The 21,314-nt window shown below is 44.3% G+C and overlaps 3 protein-coding genes across 3 annotated transcripts in view; 2 read left to right on the top strand and 1 right to left on the bottom strand.

Moving 5' to 3' along the window:
- Window positions 1–1,786: 1,786 nt before the first annotated feature.
- sepsecs (Sep (O-phosphoserine) tRNA:Sec (selenocysteine) tRNA synthase) lies at window positions 1,787–8,807 on the top strand. Its single transcript, XM_067261413.1, has 12 exons — window positions 1,787–1,815; window positions 2,202–2,317; window positions 2,498–2,652; window positions 2,883–3,001; window positions 3,095–3,253; window positions 3,359–3,512; window positions 3,661–3,763; window positions 3,925–4,054; window positions 4,629–4,720; window positions 6,876–6,969; window positions 7,229–7,319; window positions 8,076–8,807. The coding sequence occupies exons 2-12, from the start codon at window positions 2,204–2,206 to the stop codon at window positions 8,380–8,382; spliced, it is 1,518 nt and encodes a 505-aa protein (XP_067117514.1). The 5' UTR covers window positions 1,787–1,815; window positions 2,202–2,203; the 3' UTR covers window positions 8,383–8,807.
- Window positions 8,808–10,627: 1,820 nt separating this feature from the next.
- Window positions 10,628–16,800, top strand: lgi2a (leucine-rich repeat LGI family, member 2a). The gene is made up of 8 exons (XM_067261730.1): window positions 10,628–10,858; window positions 11,134–11,205; window positions 12,279–12,350; window positions 12,652–12,723; window positions 13,012–13,083; window positions 13,489–13,658; window positions 13,885–14,049; window positions 14,265–16,800. The coding sequence occupies exons 1-8, from the start codon at window positions 10,680–10,682 to the stop codon at window positions 15,080–15,082; spliced, it is 1,620 nt and encodes a 539-aa protein (XP_067117831.1). The 5' UTR covers window positions 10,628–10,679; the 3' UTR covers window positions 15,083–16,800.
- A 3,198-nt stretch (window positions 16,801–19,998) lies between these two features.
- The window catches only part of LOC136967373 (TBC1 domain family member 14-like), a 17,298-nt gene continuing 15,982 nt past the window's right edge, over window positions 19,999–21,314 (bottom strand). Inside the window, 4 exon segments of the mRNA XM_067261140.1 lie at window positions 19,999–20,055; window positions 20,388–20,456; window positions 20,458–20,647; window positions 21,128–21,237. Of these exon segments, the coding sequence (XP_067117241.1) occupies window positions 19,999–20,055; window positions 20,388–20,456; window positions 20,458–20,647; window positions 21,128–21,237 (426 nt within the window).

Here is a 21,314-nt window from a genome sequence, read left to right as displayed (position 1 = left end):
ATATATCCTAGCCTGGTCCTAACCAGACCCTAGTACATTTAATTTGTACAGAGGGTCTGGGATCGCTCCATTGACAAGCGTTAACTTCGTTGAAGGAGGGTACTCTGTTGAGGATTAAAACTATTGGATCTGCCCAGAGGCACTCTGATCTGCCATAACCAATCGCTAGCGTTCGCCTTAGCCAACTCCTTCACCACTACTGTAACAGAGCTAACATCATGGCCACCAACAAAACTTTGAAAAGATTGTTCTTGCTCCGGCTTTAACTTTTGGATATTCGGCAGCGTTGCCACAACGGACCGAATGAAAGGCTTTGCTCGCATCTTTCTCCGCTGCCATTACTGAACTACAACTCAAACTAAAACACTACATCAACGTCATCATTATCAGCCACTCTCTCTGTTCGCTGATTGGCCCTACAAAAAATAGATTTTAGAAAACCGACTTATGTGCCGAATTCCCAGACCTAGTACAGAAGCAAAATCAAAATTGAGCGGAAGTACGTAGGAGGGCATAGCCAGGCTTCATATATCCTGCCACAGGCCTTAATTTCTTAGCAACTTATAACTTAGTGGGCGGAGAATTTTTCACAATTGTTAAAACACATTTCTTGAAACAGTCACCCATTTTCTCAAAACTGTAAACACAAAACCCAATCTTCAAACCAAATTTCCAAAACCTCTGACTCTTCTGGCAAACTCAAACACTCGCCCCTAAACCATTTAACCTGTGCTTAAAATCAAACAATGCTTTTAGATCACAAACAGCAAAATCAATACATAAACACTATGGAGCAATCATTAGACACAACACAAATTGAGAACAAAGCATCCAGGGCATGTAGATACAGGGCTGCCAACTCTCACCCATTGTCCGTGAGACATCCGCATTTCAACCAGTTCACACGCTCTCACGCCACACCTTGTATTTCTCACTCTTGCTTTGTACGCAGCAAAATGTTGGTTGACCCCACCAACTCTCACTCCAAGGTTTTTTGAAAAGTTGGCAGCCCTGGTAGGCCTACTATCAACAAGGAACAAAGAAAATCGGGGTCCAGCCTTGAAAACACTCCACACATGTCAGTCACCACAGGCCAATTCCATTGCCTACAGGAGATTTACCCTGGCATATGGGTTTTGGTCATAGACCTTCCACCGCCACGCAAAGAAAAACTCTTCAATTGGGTTTACCATACATACCATGTTTCCATCCACGTGGAAGGCAAACATTTACAGTAAAAATTGCTGGTTGATGTTGAGCTATTCTCGTATACGGACACCAAGGTGAAAGCTGACATTGTCCAAAACCACCATTAGAAACAAGTATGAACAATTTGGACTAACTGTGTTTAACAAGATGACAACTGTGTTGTAGGTTAGTTGTGTTTACTATTTGCCGCCTGTGTTTACCAGTGCATCACAGTGCAAAATGTTTTTAGGGAATGAGAATGTGTTTAGAGTTTTGCCAAAAGACTGTCTGATTCAACAAATGGGTTTAGGCCACTGAACATTTGATTCAGAGAATGGGGTGTTTTAGCAATTGTGAAAAACTGTAAATGTAGGTCACTCATTATAATTTGGAATAATCTAGAATGTCGATAAAAATAGCATTCAACAGATATGCAGGTGCGAATAACATTATTAGGGGCCAAATGAGAGGAATAAATTGAATAAAATGTATTGCCAACTGTCCCATGCCAACTACCGTGCACAAGAAGAAAGGCGTGTCCCCTTAGCCTACGTCATCGCGCTGCGACGATTTCGCATTTTATTTCCGGAATCCGTAGTTGCCTCATTGCTCTAGAGGAGAGATCTAGTAAGTAAACCATATTCAAACTTTCTTGACAACCCTTTAGCCAGAGACATTGAGCAACTATTTAACTAGTTATTTTAATCTAATATAATCTATCTAATATGTTACGTTGATATTTGAAGATGGCTACTTAGCGTGCTAGCAATGAAGATAGTTACCCTGTATGTTAACTCATGCAAGGGGCTATCAACTGATTTGTAGTTAACTAAATAGTACCTTGCTAAACATTTCTAAAATAACAATTAAATGCAGGTAGACTACTAAAATAAATGTTACTGCCCGCACATCTCGAGCTCGTTGGTATTCTCGCCCAGCTGTTTTCCTGTCACTATAATCAATACTTTTCAACATTGCTAATATCGCCCCCTCTCCGCACTCCCCTCTGATAGAGATGAATACTGAAAACTTCGCCATTAGTGAGAAGATAGTATCATCCTCATACATCCGCCAGGGGTCTCAGGCACGCCGCAGCCATGAACAAGCGATAAGGCTGCTTTTGGAACAGGTGAGCTTTAGCTACGTAGCCAAAACCCTTGGATGTATTCTAGCAGCTGCAGCTCTAATAATGTAAACATTAATATAAATATAAACAACAGCCTTGCAAAAGAAAGGCATCCCCTAAGTATGTCTTCACATATTAAGGCATTGCTGTGATTGACAGGCCTGAGCCTTACTGTACCTTCAGGGCAAGTGTCCAGAGACTGGATGGAGCGAGAGCACAGTCGAGCTCTTCCTGAGCGAGCTGGCTGTGATGGACAGCAACAACTTCCTGGGAAACTGTGGCGTTGGCGAGAGGGAAGGAAGAGTAGCCTCCAGCCTGGTGGCTAAACGACACTACAGGTTTGTGTTTTTAAATGGTTACGTGTTTCAATAGGAAACTCCTCAAGTGACCTGCAGGTTGTCGGGTTGTGTCACAGGATAATCAACACCTAGTAAGGTTTGTAGTGGATCACCTTATGACTTTGGTTCCCATTTTGACTGGTCAGCAAACTATCCTTTTACATCAAATCTTAGTATATCTATACTTGACGTGGTGTTGTATCTCTGTATCTACTGTGTGTTTTGAAAAGGTTGATCCATGGAATTGGCCGATCAGGTGATATAGCAGCTATTCAGCCCAAAGCGGCTGGTTCTAGTCTGCTCAACAAGCTGACCAATTCCGTGGTGTTGGACATCTTGAAACTCACAGGTGCGTATGTGCTCTGCTCAGGTCGGCGTAAGGATGAATTAAACGGGAATAAAGACTAGTTCAACAAACGCTGTTATTGCATCTTGTTGTTAGGTGTACGTAGCGTGGCCAGTTGCTTTGTGGTTCCCATGGCAACCGGGATGAGCCTGACGCTGTGCTTCTTGACCCTTCGCCACAGGAGGCCAGCGGCCCGTTACATCATCTGGCCACGCATCGACCAGAAGTCTTGCTTCAAAGCCATGGTCACTGCAGGTCAGGGGTGTACTGGGGTGCACTGCAGGCTCAGCATGTACCCTTCAACAGCGTAGAACAAGCGACGCCGTCTGAACATCTGCCGACCGTTTTCTCCATGAACAGGGTTTGAACCAGTGGTTGTGGAAAACGTTCTAGAAGGAGATGAGCTGCGGACAAACCTGGGTGCGGTAGAGGCGAAGATCCGAGAGCTGGGAGCAGAGAACATCCTGTGTGTCCACTCCACTACTTCCTGCTTTGCACCTCGCGTCCCCGACAGGTACGCCAAAGCCATGAGCCTTTCCCATCTGGCAGCTCAGTGTGTCTTTCGGGTCTCATTCCAAAGTGTCCACTCTTATCGCATTGTATAATGTGTTGTTGTTTTAATATTCCTATTTTCATAAATCTTTCCCCCAATTATGATATAGAATCGAGGAACTTGCCACAATGTGCACCAAATACGACATCCCCCACGTTGTCAACAATGCCTACGGAGTCCAGTCTTCCAAGTGCATGCATCTTATCCAGCAGGTTGGAATTCCCAAACTTTTCTGAACTCTTATTACTTAGCACCAGGAATAGTCAAAATGTATTGACGTGTTCTAATCCATACAGGCATTTAAATGGGTTGTGTTTAGGTTGTGTTTTTGGAGGTCACGGTGTCCTTAACGGGGCTGTTGTTTGTGAACTAGGGGGCCCGTGTGGGACGAATAGATGCATTTGTGCAAAGCCTGGACAAGAACTTCATGGTGCCTGTAGGCGGAGCCATCATCGCTGGTTTTGACGAGTCCTTCATCCAGGAGATCAGCAGAATGTACCCAGGTTGGTTATGCTGACGTTATGTTTCTGCTCTGATACTAGATTAGGGGACGGCAGATTTACTCGTGTTTGAACGAGAATGCTTCAGTAGTTTGAAATTAGTCCGTTTTATTATTACATACTCATTCAATTCATAATCCTTTTACTAAACTCACGAATTGCACGCACTGCAGTTCATTTACCTGTGGGGCTGAGTTGAGTCAACATGCCTGACAACAGGATCAATCTCAGATGGACTTCTATGTATTGATTGGGTGTTGAGGTGCATGTTATGCTGGTAGAAATCATTATCTGTGCCCTGATCTTCCTTAGAGAAGCCTTCCATGGTGAGGGAGTGCAGCATTACGAGATCAATAGATTAGCGATATTAACTGTTAGCTGCCAGGATGGCTCGTAAGGGAGGGTAATCCAAATGGCTTGCGTGTCATTTGCGGGAAAGAAGGGTTGGACAGAGACTTGCATGAGTCAAAACCCAGATTTCTGTAGTGACCATGACCGTCCTAATTGACAACTCAGCCGGGATCCAGGGGTCAGCCCCACCCTCGTCCTCCACACGTATCCCGCTCTCTGCCCCCAGGCCGGGCCTCAGCCTCGCCCTCCCTGGACCTGCTCATCACCCTGCTCACCCTGGGGGCCCGTGGCTACAAGAGCCTGCTGGCAGAGAGGAAGGTGAGTGCACACAGCCCTGCCTCACTCTGTTACTGCCGGGAGAGCTTCTTAAAGAAGCTCAGCTGGAGACGGTTGGACCTCAAAGTCTAGAGGTTGCAGGTTCGAATCCCCCTCAGTGCATTCGACCGGATACAAGCTTGGATAAAAGTGTCTGTTAAATCATTCCATTGTTATTTGTTCCTTATTATGAGCCTGCATCACATTCATGATGGGCAGCGTAAGCAGGACTGTCAAGTGGCTTGGATAGATGCCTTCAGATTGCAGGCCGAGTGCGTAGCAAGAGGATGCCGTGTTCCACATGGGGGAGGGCTCCACCTAGCAGACGTTGATGCAGGAGAAGGAGGAGGTAGAGAGCCCCCCTCTCCTGTCTAATGCTGCAACCCCCCCCCCCTCTATGCAGCACTCTCACAGCAAACACATCCAGTCGTGCTGGAGGCTAAAAGCTTCAAAAGAGGCCTTTTGCAAGGAATAATCTTGCTGTTTTAGCCTGTCAAGACACAGATCTACATTACAGGGGTGTTTGTACAGATGTTATGGAAGTAACTGGAAAGCTTTGGAGGAAATAAATAAATAAAAGGTAAAATATTCTCCCTATGGGGTGGCATGCAATACCCACAATGCCATTAGCGTAATCTGTCCTCTGGTTTATCATGAAATACCACTGGCCATCTCAAATGAGCTGTCGCTATCATAACTTATTGGTCATGTTCATGCATATTTGATGATGGTACCAGGTTCTGACTGTGTGTAGCAGTGAGCCATTTCCTCTTCACTGGAGTCAACATATCTGAATTATTCAGGCCTCAAATAGGCCTTCCCCAGGCTGCGAATGAATGGTACGACAAATCTACTTATCACCATGGGATAGAGCAATGCTGGGTTAGCTGTCATTGAATTCCCGTCATGAGTGCACAAGAACTCCTTGATCATTGTGACTTGAAGGGATTCTTTCTTCCTCTCGCTCGCTCGCTCTCTCTCTCTCTCTCTTGTTTAAGTGGGAAGGGGGGAGTTAGTTGGCTCCTCTGTTAGAGAGTTCTAGCAGGTCTGCAGTCTGATTCTTCAGATCTGTGGTAGGGTAAGGATATAGCTCAGTGGTAGAGCCTTTGAATGCAGATCAAAAGGGCGCAGTTTCAAATCCCCCCCTGTATGTCTGTTTGGACAATGTGGGGAGGTGGGGCTGGGAGGCGGGGCTGGGGGAGGGCAGAGACGTCGAGGGGGGAGCAGGTGGCCATCTCACACTTCTCAAATGCCAGCTCCACCAGAGGAAACCGAGGGTGGCTGGACACACAGAGTACAGAAGACATTTTCGACAGGATGGCACTATTTGACAGTGATGAACTAGATCTCTTTATATTTGCAGCAGTTTTGAACAGAGTTCCTTTGTTCCTGTTTGTTATGGAGGGAAGGCTGAGTCAGCGCCACCCACACTGTTTCCTGAAACCCACCCTGTTACCAAGATGTACTCCTCTGGTTTGCACGTTGCTGCATTCGATAACTCGGTTGAGTCCCCAACCCTAACCGCCCCCCCCCCCCCCTCCTACCCATCATGCCTTTTAGTTTGTTGCTATGCAGCTCCCAGTCCTAGCAGCGGCCTCACAAACTCCCGGCCTGCAGGAAATCTTTCCCACTTACGTTTGAGATCCTGGGGGCTTGAGTGCAGCGACCCCATTGTCAGCAGCTCCACTGCTCAGTGAGACAAGCTTTGTAGTTGATCCCAAAGGTCATGGCGATTGTGGTCAGAGATACCTGAGCATTAATGATGAGGAGTACAGATTTATGGAGATGAGGCTAACGGCACAGCTTGACTGTGTGTGTGCGTGTGTGTGTGTGTGTGTGGCGGCGGGTGGTAGTAGCAGAGGATAAATGTGGAGCCTGGGATAGCCTGCTGAGAGGAAAACTGCTGGTTTGGCAATAAACAGAGACTCCTGCTAAAAAAAGGCTGAGGTTGTGAGTGTGAGCGTCGTGCAGCTATTTATAGCTCTCCCTCCGTATTTATATTCCCCCCTCCATGTGTGTACCCCTCTTTCTGTGCTCTCTCTCCTTGTACTTTTTGTTTCTCTCTCTTCCCCTCCTCTCTCTCCTTCCCTCCTCTTTCTCCCTCTTTCCTCCCCTCTCTCCTTCCATCCTCTCACTTCTCCCTCCTCTCTCTCTGCAGGAGATGTACTCTGTCCTTGCGCAGGAGCTAAAAAGACTGGCTGAAGCTCATGGAGAGAGGCTACTGCAAACCCCACACAACCCCATCTCTCTGGGTAAGGGGCTGCACTCAATACAACATCATACACGTTACCCTACAGTTGAGGTATGAAATGCAACAAACCAAACACCATCCTCCATACCCTTTTCTTGACAAGTTACAGGTCCACATCAGGTAACATAATTTTTTTGATGTTACCCTAGTTCAAATCAAAATGTCAAACTTATTTTTTGTGTTCAGTTCAGCCTTTCTTTTCCCCCCCGCATCTCTACCTTGTGTGTGTGTGTGTGTGTGTGTGTGTGTGTGTGCTGCAGCCATGTCTCTGGACAGCCTCCAGGCTCAGGGAGACAGGGTCGTGACTGAGCTGGGCTCCATGCTCTTCACCAGGCAGGTGTCTGGTGCCAGGTGAGATGCAACACACACCTGAGTCAGCTGACGAGGAAACATACAGGAAGTAATGTGGGTTGAAATGTGAAAAAGACAACAGGCTTCGTAAGGTGGGCCAAGTTGTGGAAAACAGGAAAAACAGTCCCTCATTTCTGGGCCAATTAAATGACTGTTCCACTGTTAGTCAACAGACGCTAATTGGTATCACTCTTGAGCCTAGTGTTAGCTAGTAGCTACCTTAAACACGATTCAAATGCTTCAAGTTGCCTCAATTCCTCAAATTCCTTGAAAGGATTCGTAACAATGCCACATTGAATTTTAATTTTCCCATACCTTTTTCTTTTTTGTTAGGCCCCTAATAGTTTGTGAAGAAGCAGGGGAAGTTGTGTAAATATTTTAAGCGTCTACATGACTTATTTATTTGGGTCATTCCTCTTTGATTCCTCATACCAAATTCAAAAGCACAAATGGCCCTTCACGTACCGTTGTACTGCAATCAGTGACAGTTTCCCACGCCACAAGGTTAATCTTACTCTTAAATAGATTATTCAATCAATAGTAATCAAGTACTACCAAGGACCACAAAATACCTTTTAAAATAAGTGTTCCTATAAGGAAACCCTGATCTCTTCAGGTTACCATGCCAACTTGCACCACTACCATCCCTGAATTATTCGTATTTTCTTTACCGTACTTCGGCGCCAGTGCTCCAGGTGCTTTGTGTCCCTATGCAACTTGTCATGTGTGACATGGCTGGCTTGTCCTGGCCTCCAGGGTGGTTCCCATGGGCAGAGAGCAGACTGTGAGCGGACACACCTTCAGGGGCTTCATGGCCCACTCCGAGGCCTACCCATGCCCCTACCTCAACGCAGCCTCGGCGGTGGGCATCACCCGGCACGACGTGGAGCTGAGCATGAAGAGGCTGGACAGGTGCCTGAAGAGCCTGAGGAGGGAGAAGGTCAACAGCGGGCCGGCTCTCCTCTCTGGACAGGAAGACTTGTCTGAAGGGAGGGAGAAGGCCAACAGCGGGCCGGCTGTCCTCCCTGGACAGGAAGACTTGTCTAAGGAGGACGAAACCTAGATCGTGCTGTGATCCAGCCTTGCTTTTGTTTTTCATTCATTCTGAATCGCAATTCATTTTTGGTAATCAAGGAATCTTCACGTGAAGTGGTCGCTGTTAGGACATTCTGTAGTTCAAGTACCCATGCTTGCTTTGAAATATCTTATTGATAGGTAAACCTGTTTTACAAAGTACATTTTTAAGCCCGGTTGCAAGTCTACAGACCTCATTCATCTCAAAGGCATTGATTTGGATAACATCAACTTTCCTAAATTCTGGAGAAGAACTGCACTTTTGAAAAACAGCCCATATAGGATGGACCCAGAGAGAGATTGTACCCAACTACAAAACTTTAATTCTTCTCAACACGTGTATATGTGATTTGCAGATGATTTTGTATGAATGCATGTTGTAATTCATATAGAATCAATAAAGCATCTCGTGAACACCTTTGTCCTTATTGTATGAAATCTAATGGCCAACAAATGACTGACAATACCTGAAAGTAACTTTTATTATTTATTTGCCTCCTGTTAAGTTATTTCTAAGCTGTTGCGTTTCTATTGCCTAACAGCACTTTACAGTGTCATTACATTAAGGCCTCTTGATAAATACCTTTTAGTCTCCACGGATGTTTGCTTATGTGTTCACTGTAATGCATTGTGTTCCACGCGCTGTAATTTGATAGAAATTCTATGGAAGCATTAACCCCTGTTCCATATCTTTTTTCACCCCTTTTAGCCATGTAACAGATAGCCTACCCATCCTAGCAGCCAGGGCAGTCAGTGAGGATACGGAAACTGTCTTCCGGAATATAGAGGCACTGCTGTACACTCACACAGCGGATTGGTTCTGCGTCCTCTGCCTCAGGAATAGTACATGAACGAGACATGGACAATACAGAAGTGCGTGCATCTTTAATGCGTCATTGTTGAAGCAGTTGGTAAAACCACAAGCTTTCGCCCCCTTTAACATTGCTGATCTTCCCACCTCCCTTTCACTATTCTTCCTACTCTCGTTCTGTTCCTCTCTTTTCTCTGTACTGCTCACTCGGTCCCATTCTTTGTTATCGCAGTTACTCTTTCTCTAGACGTTTCCACTGCATCATCGCAAGCTGTTTGTTATTTAGCCGCCTTCGTACGCTGAGGAAGCACTGTTCCTTTTATCCGGGCCCTGCGTACATTGTCTGTTGCTGACAGTAGCCTACAGTGGCTGAGTGCGGAGTCAAATACACTAAGCGATGGCTAGTTTTTAAAGGTCTTATATTGATCAGGTCTGCTGCAATGTGTAAATCTCAAAACGACTAGATCTGCTGCTGTCTAGTTTCACTCCAGACTTAAATAACTGCAGATGGTCTTTAATAAACAGGGAAAGAAATAAAGGGGAGGACTGCAATGGATTGGGACTTGGTTCTTCTGAGTGAATAGTCTAAAATGCATCTTGCTGCGTAACCCCAATTCAGTTTTTATTATAGGCTACGCAGCCAATTTAGATGGCCTGCACCTGTAGGCTTATGTTAAAGTCTAATTTGGGGCAAGAATATGCAACAGCACATTTATTCTGAGATCTGCTCTCAAAATCAAGTGTTTTTTTCCTCCCCAGGCAACACCAAAATAAAATGGAAAATAGGCCTAGCACCGCCTTGCCCCGGTTGTATCCCATCATTGTTACAATACCATACCAATATGACAAATTGTCCTTAATTTGTGAAGCTGCCAGGTAGGCTAACGGCGGAAAGCCTTTCGAGCATTGAGATCTTGATGCCCCTTCTCATCAGCTGAATTATGTATACCATGCGATCAGCTGTTATTGAAAATCTTAGACGGATCCTTTTAACTAGAATGAATGCAACGAAATGATCAAATGTAGGCCGCAGGACTTCCCCGGTCTGTGCATCAGAGTGTTGATATAGGCTGAAGTTGAGGTAAAGTATACATGTAGGCCTACTCCCTGGTAGTGTTTGTAATGCACTGTTGACATAGATGTTTGGCCCTATCTAAACTATAGCCTACTATTGGCCCTAAACGTTCAAAATAAGTGTTGTAGCCTAATTTGCCGATGGCTTACAAGATATTTAGCCAGTGTCTGCTTTCATCAGATGCCACTTAGGAAGGATGCTATAGTTTAGACTATAGCCTGTTTAAACCACAATCACAGAAGCACTGTCTTAATAAATAATTTAATACGGCGATGGGTAGACGCTGCCGATTTGCTGATGTCAGGGCTTCAGTGCAGCATTTGGTGGTGCAGGGTGTAAGCGGTACGGTCTGCCTCGGCGTTCATTGGAAAGGGTCACACATGCAACCAAGACAAGAAAGATGCTTTCAATTTGTAGCAAATGGACATTGTATTATTTGGCATTCCTTTTTCTGTCTTCACCGGTTTATCTGAAAAAGGCTTACAGATGTCCTTCAACATGCAGCTGTTCCAAGGAGTCCATCATATGCGTCGGCTCTTCCTATGTGTCCAGGATGATACCGAACGACATAAGTTCACTGTAAGTAGGCTAGTATGTTAGAATTGTATTTTGTTTGTCAACATGTTTAACGCAATAAGTCAACATCTGAATGAGCAGCCTAAATGAGATCCAGCTGTTTGTTGAATGCGCTGTACGTCGTTGGCTATTTGAGCGGTGCGGACACATTGATGTTGGGAGTAATTATACCGAGTTGCGTGCCACTGAGATTTTTTTATTTTTTATAAATGTATGAAAATGGTTTTATTTGGTGTGTGATCAGCCTTTAACCCACATTTTCCGAATACATGTTTTAGGAGCATTGTCAACGCGACGTTCTCCGATGTCAAGGAGGCTATGTTCGCCCACATGCCTTCACTCCAACTTCTGTGAGTGTCAATGGGGATGGGGAGAGGGGGCTTTATAATTTTGAATGTAGGCCTACGTTTTTTTTTTTTTTATCTCTTGGAACAATTCATTTATGGGGTAGGATAAATGTTATGCAGTATCAAGAGAGAGGGTAGACAACGTGCAACAGCTAAGTCACATTTCCTTAGACAAACATAGAGATGGTTGTAACTGATTGATGACCTGTATGAATAACAAGCTATTTGTAATAGTTTGAAAAATATTTGAACTATAATTTTCTTCCTCCAGTTGGCTCCACAGCTCCAGATAATGGTTAGGACCTTGTTTTCAATATAAGCCTTTACAGCTGACGAGACTCAAAAACCTTAAAAGTCCTTTATTATATTGATTGACCGGCACTGGAAGTAGAGTGGTCCATTCCATTCTTGGCACAATTACAGAATTACATTGATTCACATTCTCATCCTACTCTGACTCCCTAATAGTAAATAAATGTGTGGCGTCTATTAGTCTGCTGTAAAATGGGTTTTTAAAATATATTTGTACTCATACTTAGTTACGGATCGTAAAATTATACTTGATCCAAAGTGTGCATCCTCTACCCAAGGCGTGGTGTGAGGATCCTCTCAATACAGTGTTAGACACTTTCTCAGTCCGCTATTAACTCGACACAACCCCTGCTAAATGGATCCTGCTGCTGCTAATTAATATATAATAGATTTTGCCCAAAGTAGAGCACACATTAGTTGGTGGAAAGTGCTTGAAGCTCCTACTCCAAGTCCCGTAGACAGGGCCACTGTTGAAGCTGCGGTCAACGGATTTTATGACACAATGCAATATTGCCATTCAGTGCTTTGGAAGGACGGTTCACCTCTAGAGTAGGTATCATCTTTCTGTCAATATAACGTCACTACAAGTTTGACCTATAACAGTGACCTTTGTGTTTATTCAAAAGAAGCCCAGTACTTAAAGGTAACACAAGGATTATTTGTTTTAATCATTCCTATGGAACTAAGCTATGTCACATACACATGCATTTTGAGATTCAGGCTTCTTGTTGGTAACAATTTTTGTATGTTCTTTCTTATTATAGGCTTCTTAATTCAAATTCTCTGACAACAATAAGAGATGATGCGTTCTCTGGTCTGTCCCACCTGGAATACCTGTAAGTACCTGTATCCGCTAATGAACACAACCATTTCTATCCTATCATTATACAGTACTCTCACATAGCCAATACATGACACAAGGGAATGGGTCTACAGTAAACAGGCAAGATCACACAACTGTGTGTTGACTTAAAGGAACGTTGATACACTGTGGGAATCATTTTCCCATCGGTACAATTGAACTTGGGGGAAAAAAGTTAAAGTGGGTTTTGAGTGATGCTTAGTCGAGTCATGGTCCATTAGTGAGGCTTCAGTTATGCTGACCTTCCATTCTGCATCCCGGTGACCTCCTCACAGGTTCATTGAGAGCAACAAGATTGAAACAGCATCGAAATATGCTTTCAGAGGACTCAGAGACTTGACTCACCTGTAAGTCCAACCAGTGTTTCATCCTCATTTGTCGCTGGGTAGGAGATATTATTCATTATGAATGTTCCCTTTATTGGCCTCTAATTAAGCAGGAGGGCCGCATAGTTTGAAGAGACAGTCTAGATTTCGTTTTGCATTACAAATCATTAAATAATAGTAACTATTAAACACAAATGTTTGAGTCGAGCCAAGTTGATAAATGTGAATGGAGAAGAACCTGGCTTTCCAAAGCTGGCAAATGGTCTCCAGAGTATTTGCTGTGTGTATCTGAATGTGCTGTTTCTAAAGGTCTTTGGCGAACAACAACATCAAATCCTTACCCAGGGACCTCTTTATCGACCTGGACTCCTTAATTGAGTTGTAAGTGTTCTCTTCATTGCTTGTAAAATATAGGCAGTACTCTACTGTCAAGCAAATGCAATCTTCTACATTAAAGACAATACTTGGATGACATTTTGTTTTTAATGCTGCTCTCTTGATCACAATAAATACAAGCCATCAGACTGCAGCCACATAAAGCAAATGCACACGTAGCAAACGTGAGTGCAACGTAAAGGAATTTACTGATGATGAGTGAAATCCAAACCACTGAGTCAGCATAGGAAAAGAGCAAGCAACATGAAATTATTCTGGATAATAATGTTTTACGAGTAGGCAGTTATATGGCAAAAAAAATCTCGTATTATACATTCGATCAAAAGTACTGTACCAGTTCTGGTCTTCAGAATGTGTTACCCTGCAGTGACTGATATGTGCTCTCCTCAGAGACCTACGGGGTAATGCCTTTGAGTGTGACTGCAGAGCAAAGTGGCTGATGACTTGGCTGAAAAGCACCAATGCTACAGTGTCAGATGTTGTCTGCTCCGGGCCAGAGGAAATGAAGGACAAGCGGCTCAACGACATGGCCAGTCTGCACAACGAGTGCATCTCAACAGGTGAGGAAAGGTGACCAGTACCAACTGGGCCCCAGTTGGCAGACATCTATTGTGAGGCTAACTGTACGAAATAGTCAAAGCTAAAAACCTTGTAATTTAAAAGTTGGAGACAGTTCTATATCCAGATATATGTATTGGAAGGTGTAGACCAAACTTTTTTTTAAATGTATTGTGTAACGTGTTTGTTAGCACTCACTTTCATGCCACCATTGTCTTCGCTTCTCAGATTTTATCCTCCACCAGTCTGTGCCGTCTGAGTCTCTGTCTGTAGACACGTTCTCCTACAAGAACGATGTCTATGTTGCCGTGGCAGCTCCCAATATCGAGAGCTGTATGGTACTCCAGTGGGACCACATTGAAATGAACTTCAGGACATATGACAACATAACTGGTACGCCATGGCTTTCAATTTATAAGCTTTGCATTGTTGCCTTCTTCATCCACCCCAAAAAAGTAACCTAAAGTAAAGTAATCCATGTTTTTAGTCGAATACAATTTCAGGTTTCTTCAAAGATGGAGGGGAAAAAAATATGAGTAAAAAGTACTGTTACACTTGCTTTCCTTAAATGCAAACAATGTTAGTTTCTTGTGTGTCTTTTGCTTCAGGCCAGTCCATTGTAGGATGCAAGGCCATGGTGATCCAGGACCAGGTGTTTATTGTTGTTGCCCAGCTCTTTGGTGGATCCCATATCTACAAGTTTGATGAGGACCAGAGCAGGTTCAGCAAGTTCCAGGACATAGAAGTCTCCAAGATCTCCAAGCCCAATGACATTGAGGCGTTCCTGATCGGCACTGACAATTTCTTCATCATTGCCGACAGCTCCAAGGCAGGGCTGTCGACCCTCTACAAATGGAACAACAAAGGCTTCTACTCCTACCAGTCCCTGCACGAGTGGTTCCGCGACACAGACGCCGAGTTTGTGGACCTGGATGGCAAGGCTCACCTGATCCTGGCTAGCCGCTCCCAAGTGCCTGTGATCTACCAGTGGAACCGGAGCAACCAGAAGTTTATCCTGCAGGGGGAAATCCCCAACATGGAGGATGTTGTGGCTGTGAAGCACTTCCGGGTGAAGGAGGAGCTCTACTTGGCCATGACGCGCTACATCGGCGACTCCAAGGTCCTCCGTTGGAGTGCCAAGCAGTTCTCGGAGATCCAGGCGCTGCCGTCGCGTGGCGCCATGATCCTGCAGCCCTTCGTCTTCAAGGAGCGCCACTACTTGGCCCTGGGCAGCGACTACACCTTCTCCCAGATCTACCAATGGGACGCGGAGAAGAAACTCTTTGAGCGCTTCAAAGAGGTTTACATCCAGGCGCCGCGATCCTTTACCGTGGTGTCCACCGACCGCAGGGACTTTCTTTTCTCCTCCAGCTTCAAGGGAAACACGCAGATCTATGAGCACATCATCCTAGATCTGAGCTTGTGACTTTGCCCGGGGGAGACCCTTGTTTGCATCCAACGTCTTTCACAGTAAAAGTTGGCATTTCTGAGGGTAGGGTAGATATCTCATTGGGTATTATCTTCAAATGATTGATTTTTAACCTGCTATTGCACTTGTATATAGGGTCAAATACATGTAAATTCCTCCATTGTTGACTATTTTATACTCACAGCTAATCACAACTGGTGAGTATATGTAGAGACCAGACATACATTAAGATTGACACTAGTTTTCCAGCCCTATTAAGAGTATAGGGTATCAAAACATATTTGACAGTACCCATGTATACCTCATGTCTTCACTCTTCTTGGTTAGATGTAATATGTTGCCTTATCAGCGTTGGGTTGGACTATTGGTTGGCTTGTGGCGCCCTCTTCTGGACGTGTTTGGTGATGATCCCCTCTGCTGTGTACAGTACATACAGGGAACAGTCTCAGAAGCACAAACCTTTAGGATCAGTAGTTATGAAACTTCAATCTTTAGCTTAGACCATTCTAGTAAAAGCAATTACTTCCTTACTTAAAATGTGTATTTTGTAACTTAGTTACAAGATTGTTTATGAATTGTATTGCGAACCAGGGTGTGAGTTAATGTAAAATATTGGAATTTTTAATGAATTTGGAAAGTGAATTGAACATGTCAAGGGTGCAGAATATACAGTGGATGAAGTTGATACATTATGCCTATAGTATGTTTACAAAGTTTGGTGTCATGTGTCAGGGATTCAAGATCTGTTGAAATTAACCTTATAACAAATTAAGTTTCAGGTTACAATCATTTTTTAATAGCAATATAATGTTTTACAGAATGTTTGTTGTCTCCAAAAACATTTTGTTATAAGGTCTTGAGTTCCTGCAAGGTCGACACAACTGTGTCTGGATTTCAGCAAAAAGAAGTTTCAGATGGCATGCTGTAATGCTAATGTATTTCCAATTTGTTTTATTCTGCATCCTGGAGAAAACTCATCTTCTTACTCTGTTGTGGATATTAATTCTCTCTGTTTTCCCAAAGTTTACATCTAAACAGCAACGTGTCTGGTGGAGGATAAAGCATTTGGTACATGCTAAGATAATAGAGGACCAACTTTTGGCTCTGTTATGTGGACCTGGAGTTTCAAACCCTTAGCTTCAGAAGACCTTAGATGCTCTTGGATGGTATGTATGAAGTCTCTGATTGCTGGTTATCACTAGGATTGAACCTTCTTTATGCATCCATGCAGTCTAATGTAAAAGAAAGAAATTGGAATGTTGCTGCATCAATAATTGTTAAAACAAGTTATTTATTTGTTTTATACATATATTTGAATGTTGAACTAATACCATCAACTGTACAATAAAGACAGAAAAGCAACTACCTATTTGTCATACCACTCAAAGTTTCATAACTAGTGGCACTCAACCCTACAAATAGTACTGCTGCTTGCAAGAGCATGCTTTTTAAACTGAATGTTCACCAAACTTAAGCAAATGCGAAATTTGTTCCAAGTTCTGGTGCTCATGTAAAATAATCAAATTACAGCTCACAGTAGAAACAATAAAATATGCAAGTTGTATGATATGCAGGTTGCTTTTTATCATGACACAATGTTTGTTTTAGCATACTGAATGTTAATTTTATGATTACTGTTAGGATATTAATGTACTATTGCTACTGTTGAGCATTGAAATAAATGCACAGCAATACGTTTCAAATGAGAATTAAGGCTCCTTCTCTATTCATTTTCTTCATTCAGTAATGCAATACAGTTCCAGTTATTTCAGTCAATTTAGAATTGACTCAGTGTTTATCAGGGTTTCAGATGTTAAGGATTGAAGGATTTTTTCCTGAAGTTCCTGAAATCCCACCCATCTCGGCGTTATGGGTGGGATTTAGGGGGCTTAAAAAGTCTAAAATCCTGAACTTCAAATTTAAGGCCTTAAAACGTCATCTGAGGTCTTCAATTTAATGTTGTCAGGTCTAAAAAAAGGTTTTACCCTCGTTCGTTTCCAGAAATGCTGGCCGCAGGAAGTTATTACAAAGTAGCCAAAAAGTATTGTCGTAGCCTACAAAGCGGAGCTCTAGAGTCCAGGGTTCAAATTACAGGGGGGCTTGGGGGGGGGGGGGGGTTGACCCCCCTAATTAAGATTTGGACCCCCCCAAAACAGGTAAAAACAACAGGTTGGGGGGGTCGATACATTTATATATCGTTCTTACCTGTAATCGTAAATATTACTTTACGCCCTGGAGAAGATGCTGACCCCCCCCCCGATTATCATTGTATAATATATAACTCTGTATCTAACCAAACTAAAGAGAATCTTCCTGAGATTAACAAGCGTTTGGCGGAGTTGAGAGAGACAATATTTATGAAACGATGTGAAGGTGAAGTCCCACATATCACATGACAACATGTGATATGTGGGATAACTTTAAAGTTAAAATAAACCATTTACATTACATTTAGTCATTTAGCAGACGCTCTTATCCAGAGATAAGAGCATTTAAAGACATTTAAAATGTGGATTTGAACCCAGGCCGTTGCGCTACTGCCCCAGCTTTCAGAGCATGCAATGCGTCAAGTAGGTCTTCAATTTCAATCTTTATGGTCTTAAAATGTCTTAAAAAAGTCTTAAATTTGACTTACTGAAACCTGTCTGAGTTGATGCTTTGCGGTTCAAGAGGCCGAATGCTCCTCTTTTTATTTTCTGTATGAGCCGGTTCTGCGCAATGGTAGGCTAGTTGTCCATGACTTACCTGTTTCAATACCAAATAAAATCTGTTATATGTGTAAACCTGTATGAATTTAATCAATTCTAATTTGGAAGGTAATTAAGATAATGTTACATGATGAGATTTATTTAATTTGTGCCCCCCAAAAACAATGGCATGCCCGTCCGTGAATTTGTGTCTTGCGCCAGTGTGTGTGTGTTGAACACACACACAGAGACCCCCCACCACCACACACACCCTTCTTTATGTAACATTCATAGAATAACTCAGTTAATCTTTTTTCTATCCTCCAAAATATCACTTTAATACATATACACAAAACACAGGCACACACATTAAAACTTAAATCCTGAATTGGGCACACTTGAGAGTAGCAAGACAACAAATAATAATGAGAAGAAGATTTGCCATGGTGATTTTCATAAAGGTGTGTGAATAGGGGTAGCAGGGGCATTTGGGCAAAATGCTATAGTTAGGGCAGGGAAGTGTACTGATAAGGGAACAGAAAGTCTACATTGTCGGATTGTCTTTGATGTCACTGGCCAACGCACACTCTGCACATGGCAGTGTAAAGCAGCCAAACATTTAAGAACATGACTAACATTGTTTTCTGGGATTGAGGGATACTTGTACTAAAGTCAGGGTCAACTTCTCCACACATTCTGATTACGCTGCTGAGAGTTGTTAAGATGACATGAGAGCTCGATTTTGAACACACCACGGAACACACCAGGTTTGAACCTCTTTTCGGCTCTCACGTCAAAAACAAGGAAGCGTGCTCTCATTTCAAACAGAGGAAGTCATGGATGAGGTAAAAGGCTCAGATTCAGATAGTTCGCAAATGCCTTAAAGGATACAATACAGTACCGAAAGCAGATTCATATTCACTCTGAACAGGTGTTTGTGTGAGGACATAATACAATATATTCTACAATCAGTTCTTTCCTCTTCGGAGTCTCCTATTGCACATTGACATCAGTAGCCAAACACATTTGGTTAAAAGGGGGAAAAATAAGACTTAAAGAGATACAGTGTGATACAGGAAAATGCTTAAATTAAAAACAAACGTGGGAAACGAGACAAATTTGCCAGAAAAAAAGTACTAAAAACAGGAGTGAGGACAGTCGGGTCACAAACTGAACATAAAACACAGTAACCTACACAGTTCCAGTTAAAATACGTCAGACATAAATATACTGTATATCGTCAACCCTATATTACAGGCAGCTTATGCCCCCTCTTTGAAGAGGGTTAGACCTTTCTTTAAAAGTAACATTCTAGCGCTTTTTAAGACATACATGTACTACTGTGTGTGTGTGTGTGTCGATAGGTTTCCACACACACACACACACACACACACACACACACACACACACACACACACACACACACACACACACAGACAGTCTTCAGGTTACCTTGTCTCCTGAAAGTGTTTGCATCTTCATCTGGAGGAGCGACACTTCCAAACAAGTCGGCCTCCTTTCAAGTCAGTCTACTGTGCTCCCAAAGCCCAAGCCTTGGGTCTTACTTCATGGAATGAGACAGACACAATTAAAACAACCCTCAAGGCATGAAAAAAGAGTGACATAAACAGAGAGAAAGCCACTGAGAAGGAGAAAGTCAGCGAGTGAGACAGACAGAGATAAAAAAAAAGCGATTACAGAGAGACACGGGAACTTCCCGTTAAGGGGGCTCTGACACGGGAGGTTAGGGTACAGGCCACAGTACGTTGTCCAGCCCTCAACATGCTCCCCACACCAGAGGGGTAGTTGTTGTTTTTTTCCGAGTAGCCGGGTACAGCGTTTAAGTGGTGGGTAAATGTTGGATATAAGCCCCTGTAGTCCATTCACCCCTGCCAGGCTCTTTGACTCCACCCTCCAGGGCACCTGCTCAGTCTGTGACCCCGCTCCGTGGATTGGGAGGTGGGGGGGCAGCGTCCCTGGTGCCCCTGGGTCCTAGCTGTCCAGTCATCAAAACTCAGGTCCAGATCCAGACCCAGGAATAGATGGCCTGCTTGGCCTGAGGGAGGAGCCGTGTGTGTGTGTGTGGGGGGGGGGGGGGAGTCACCCCCACAGTGAGCCAGCCAGAGCCCTGTGTTTGGTGGGCAGAGGGGGGGGGGGGAGGGAGGGGAGTTGTTTTGGAGCCTCACACAGTCTCAGGGGTGTGATTCTCGTCAACGAACCGCGAACTCAGCGCTTCAGAACCGGACTGTTCCGCTCCTGCTCCTTCTGTAAGACCTGGAGAACCTGAGCGGAGGGAGGAGGGACTTGGTCAGGGAGAACAACCATCACAGGGGGGAGGACACAGGCCCTGTCATACAGGGAGGGGTGGGGGGGAGGATTCAAATGGGTTTCTAGATGTCGACTACGTGGTGTACCATAAGAAAGGATTCTCCTTAAACCTTAACACACGCTTGTGTTAACATGTTATCGGGTCATTATTTAGGGACAGGTGTCAAAACAGGTGGTGGTGATGCTGCTCAAACCTTGCTTCATGCTCAAACCCAGAAATCGGAACCCTTTTAAGGTCGGTTGGACGTTTGACTAACCCAACAAAAGACAAAGAACCCCCCCCTCACCTGAGCCCATTTCCTGTTCTTGCTGGTCATGTGGACGGCGGCGATGTGAGCGAAGAGCTGGTGGGGGGGGGATGGTGTCGGGCAGGCGGGTGAGGAACTGGGCCACGTGGATGAAGTCCATGCCCGTCAGCACGTCCTCGTAGAGCCGCAGGACGCCCAGCGCCGTGCGGAACAGGAACTCGTCCCCGTCGCGGCAGAACACGTCCCACACCCGGCACGCCAGGTCCAGGGGGAACGACTTGCTGTACAGGGTGAAAATCCTGGAGGGCCGGGTTCACACACACACACACACACACACACACACACACACGGACGAAAGAGAACGTCAGGTTGGCCTTACGAGGGCTGAACTACCTATCAACTAAGGAAAAGATGAGAAAGGCAGAAGAACTACAAGCATGTTCCGGTTAGCTCACGCTAATCTAGAAAGTGCCGAGTCACTAAGCAGGACCAGGCAGTAGAATAAGTAGGCAGTCTGTGGCCAGACTTATCGCCATCACACAGGGTTCTGGCAGACGCAGTTAAGGCATCCTCCCAGGCTCTCGGCTCTGTGTTGCGCCCCCCCCCCCCCCCCCCCTCACAGTACTACACACCAACATGCACGCACACACAGGCCTCCCCAGTGATCAGAGTTCAGACGTTTTAAAAAGGTCCTGACCAAATGGCAGGTATGAACAGGGGAGGCGTGCGGGTTCACTTGAGAAGGGAGGGGGGAGGGGGGCGGAGGAGCACAGCCTTACCAGTCTATTAAGTAAATGTCGGGAGTCAAGTTATTCTTCTTGAAATGTGCAAAAAGCTTTGGTAGGTTTTCCTCAAAGAAAACTTCAAATGCTGCAAAGTAAGTCAACATCTAGAGATTGAGAGAGAGAAATAGATAAAGAAAGGAGAGAGAAAGAATGATTAAAATGACTGTATCAGATACGAACG

The sequence above is a fragment of the Osmerus mordax genome, chromosome 23 (assembly GCF_038355195.1).
Source record: "Osmerus mordax isolate fOsmMor3 chromosome 23, fOsmMor3.pri, whole genome shotgun sequence".
Classification (NCBI taxonomy): domain Eukaryota; kingdom Metazoa; phylum Chordata; class Actinopteri; order Osmeriformes; family Osmeridae; genus Osmerus; species Osmerus mordax.
This window is presented reverse-complemented; position numbering and strand designations above follow the sequence as displayed.